The sequence below is a fragment of the Chenopodium quinoa genome, unplaced genomic scaffold, assembly GCF_001683475.1.
Source record: "Chenopodium quinoa cultivar QQ74 unplaced genomic scaffold, ASM168347v1, whole genome shotgun sequence".
In the NCBI taxonomy this organism is placed as follows: domain Eukaryota; kingdom Viridiplantae; phylum Streptophyta; class Magnoliopsida; order Caryophyllales; family Amaranthaceae; genus Chenopodium; species Chenopodium quinoa.
Window position 1 is genome coordinate 25,639 of NW_018743775.1, and position 3,435 is coordinate 29,073.

General features: G+C 34.5%; 1 protein-coding gene across 1 annotated transcript; it reads left to right on the forward strand.

Moving 5' to 3' along the window:
* Window positions 1-2,918: 2,918 nt before the first annotated feature.
* Window positions 2,919-3,435, forward strand: LOC110684739. Its single transcript, XM_021861177.1, has one exon. It carries the CDS (start codon window positions 2,929-2,931, stop codon window positions 3,433-3,435), a length of 507 nt encoding a protein of 168 aa, XP_021716869.1. The 5' UTR covers window positions 2,919-2,928.

The window sequence follows — 3,435 nt, forward strand, 5'->3', positions numbered from 1 at the left end:
TAATTTATTAATCTTAACATTTAGCATCCTGAGCAGTGTCTTCAAGTGAAAAAGTTTTTGAAGGGTGTTCAATGGTTTGTGGTTGGGGTTCAGAAGTTTTTGTAGGGGGTTCAGTGGTTTTTCAAGGGTGTTCAATGGTTTGTGGTTGGGGTTCATAAGTTTTTGTAGGGGGCTCAAAGGTTTTTGTAGGGTGTTAAATGGTTTATGATTGGGTTAATAGGTTTTTGTAAGGGTTCAAAATTTTTTAAAGGGTGTTCAAAGGTTTGTGGTTGGGCTTTAGAAGTTATGTAGGGGGTTCAGAGGTTTTTGTAGGTTGTTCAGTGGTTTGTGTTTGGGGTTCAGAATTTTTTGTAGGGTGTTTCGTGGTTTGTGGTTGAGGTTCAGAAGTATTTGTAGGGTGTTTAGTGGTTTGTGGTTGGGGTTCAGAAGTTTTTGTAGGGTGTTTAGTGGTTTGTAGTTGGGGTTCAAAAATTTTTGTAGAGGATTCAAAGATTTTTGTAGGGTGTTCAGTGGTTTGTGATTGGGGTTCAGAAGTTTTGTAGGGGGCTCACAGGTTTTTGTAAGGTGTTCAATAGTTTGTGGTTGGGGTTCAGAAGTTTTTGTAGGGGAGGTTTTTGTAGGGTGTTTAGTGGTTTGTGATTTGTGGTTGGGGTTCAGAAGTTTTTGTTGGGGGTTCAAAGGTTTTTGTAGGGTGTTTAGTGGTTCATGGTTGGGGTTCAGAAGTATTTTTAGGGTGTTTAGTGGTTTGTGGTTGGGGTTAAAAAGTTTTTGTAGGGGGTTCAGGGGTTTTGGTAGGGTGTTCAGTGGTTTGTGGTTGGGGTTCAGAGGTTTTTGAAGGTGGTTAAAATGTTTTTGAAGGTGGTTAAAATGTTTTTGAAGGGTGTTCAGTGGTTTGTAATTAGGGTTCAAAAGTTTTTGTAGGAGGTTCGGAGGTTTTTGAAGGTGGTTAAAATGTTTTGAAGGGTGTTCAGTGGTTAGTAATTGTGGTTCAGAAGTTTTTTTATGGGTTTAGAGGTTTTTGAGATTGATTCTATGTTTTTTGGTGGCTTATCAGAAAATTCTAGGGGCTTATCAGAAGTTTATAGGGCTTTTGTATTGCTTCTGGTGTCTTATCAGAAGTTTCTGGTGGATGTTCAGAAGTTTGTTGAAGGTGTTCAGTAGTTGGTCTATAATTAAATACGAAGTATTAAACAACAAAAGAAGGAAATACACAACATCCAAATAAATTATTATTTCATACCAAAATTTTTGATAAAAGTTATACACAAATTATTACTTCATACAACAAATATATATGGACATAAAAGGCAACGTATATGAAACTCATCTTCTCTCTAAAAGAAAAAACCCTAAAACCCCTCATCTTCTCTCTAGCCGCAAGGGGCTGCCATCATCTCTTTGATGATGGTAAGCCCCAATTCCTTTGTTTCCTTAGTTTTTAATTTCTTAGTTTAATAATCCTCCTTTCTCTCTCTTTATGAGAGTTTTGTTCCCAATTTTTGGATTTGTTCTTTTCGTTTGTGGGAGTTTGGAGTATGAGTTCTTTTCTTCTCTTATGAAAGATTAGAAATGGGCAGTTGCAGTTTGCTTGGAAGATTAATTTTAGTGATTATTCGTTCGACAAAGAATGAAGATTTAGGGTTTCATAATTTCTCTAAGTATCTAGAGTACCACATAGGTATTTTCATCCATACAACGACTATGCATAAGTGGATCTTAAGCCAAATTAGTGCTAACTCACATATTGTATTGCTTCGAAAGAAGTTTTTTATAAAGGCTATTGTTGATCGAATCTACAATGTACTTTGCTTTATGGTGATATATTTTTGTGTTGGGAGTTTAGATTTCTTAAGAATTATTTGCATTGTAAAGTGCCATTTGGCTCTATTTTATCAATGAAATCCTATTTCTTGTAAAAAAAAAAGGCAACGTATATGAACAAACTAGATATATAATGAGAAAATAAATAAATGGATGTTAAAAGTTTTAACTTAGATTTTCAAAAAATTTAGAGGTAGAAAAAAAATGAATATCCAAATTCAACGGTAAAAAAAAAAATGGTTGGGCTTCTTTCTGTTGGGTGCAGACTTCTTTCTGTTGGACCATGGTGTATTGCGCCTGGTATATATAATTCTATGTGCACCATGGTGCATGTAATACTAATTGGATTACATTATACGAACTACATGTATCGTGTGAGACTCTGAGTATGATTTTGCAGATTTAAAAAAAAAAAAAACGCGGGAGTTGAAGATCTTATGCGTTCTTCTGACGCCGAGCAAAAATTTTGGGCAATTTATATTATTTCCTGCTCCATTTTCAAGCTAAGTTCATCACTATATATATGGATTCTTTTATATTTTCTCCTTTAATTAATTTGCTTTAATGTTACTAATTTTTTTTTTCAAATTTCAAATTTGTTGCATTCATTGTGATTTATTGAAGCTTCTAGTGATCCGGATTGATGGCTGGAGGTAATTTCTGATGTCTTTTAATTTTTAAAATTAACTCGGAGTATTTATTTTTTGAAATTTCACAAGTTTCTGTTCATAATTGCTCAATTTCATTAATCTAGGATTTGAATTGTTGATATTTAGGGTTTTCTGTATATTTATTTTACTTATTTGCAATTTTTTGATGGTAATTGTTGAATTTTTTCTTCTAGGGTTTCAATTGATGATCGAATTTGTAGCAAAAATAGTGGAAAAGGGTTTATTTGATAGAAAAACATGAAATTTTGCCATTCTCCCAAAAAAAAAATGCTTAATTGAAGTTTTTCCTGATTGCTCATTGACTATAGAAAAATTTGGGATATTTAGAGTACCTGCAAGATTTGGTCTCTGTATACCTATTAAATATAAAAAATGTACGTAGTATAATCATGCATGCTTAACATACTAAGGTGTTGTTGTGGATATAGTACTTTGAATGGCTTTGAGCTTTTCTATTCTCCATTTTACAGTGTTCGGGCAAGTTTCAGCTTCCTTGGAGACGCCACGTGAGTTTGGAAATGTTAGCAATTTGAGTAATTTGTTTGCTTCCCAAGGTTTTGGTGGTAATGCCACCAATGTATTTGGTGCCTCATTATCTCCTTTTGAGACGTCAAGTGTGTTTGGGAGTGGTAGCAATTTGAATAATCTGTTTGCTTCTAATGCAATGGGTACTACAAATTTCCCTAATGTATCTACCCAAGGGTCTGGTTTTGGCTATAATGCCACCAATGCATTTGGAGAAGCATCTTCTTGGGGACATCAATTGTGTTTGGGAGTGGTAGCAATTCGAGTAATCCGTTTGATTCTAATGCAATGGGGACTACAAATTTCCCTAATGTATCTACCCAATGGTCAGCTTATAGGGGTACTAACACCAATGTATTTAGAGAAGCATCTTCTTCCTTGGGGACGTCAAGTTTGTTTGGAAATGGTAGCAATTTGA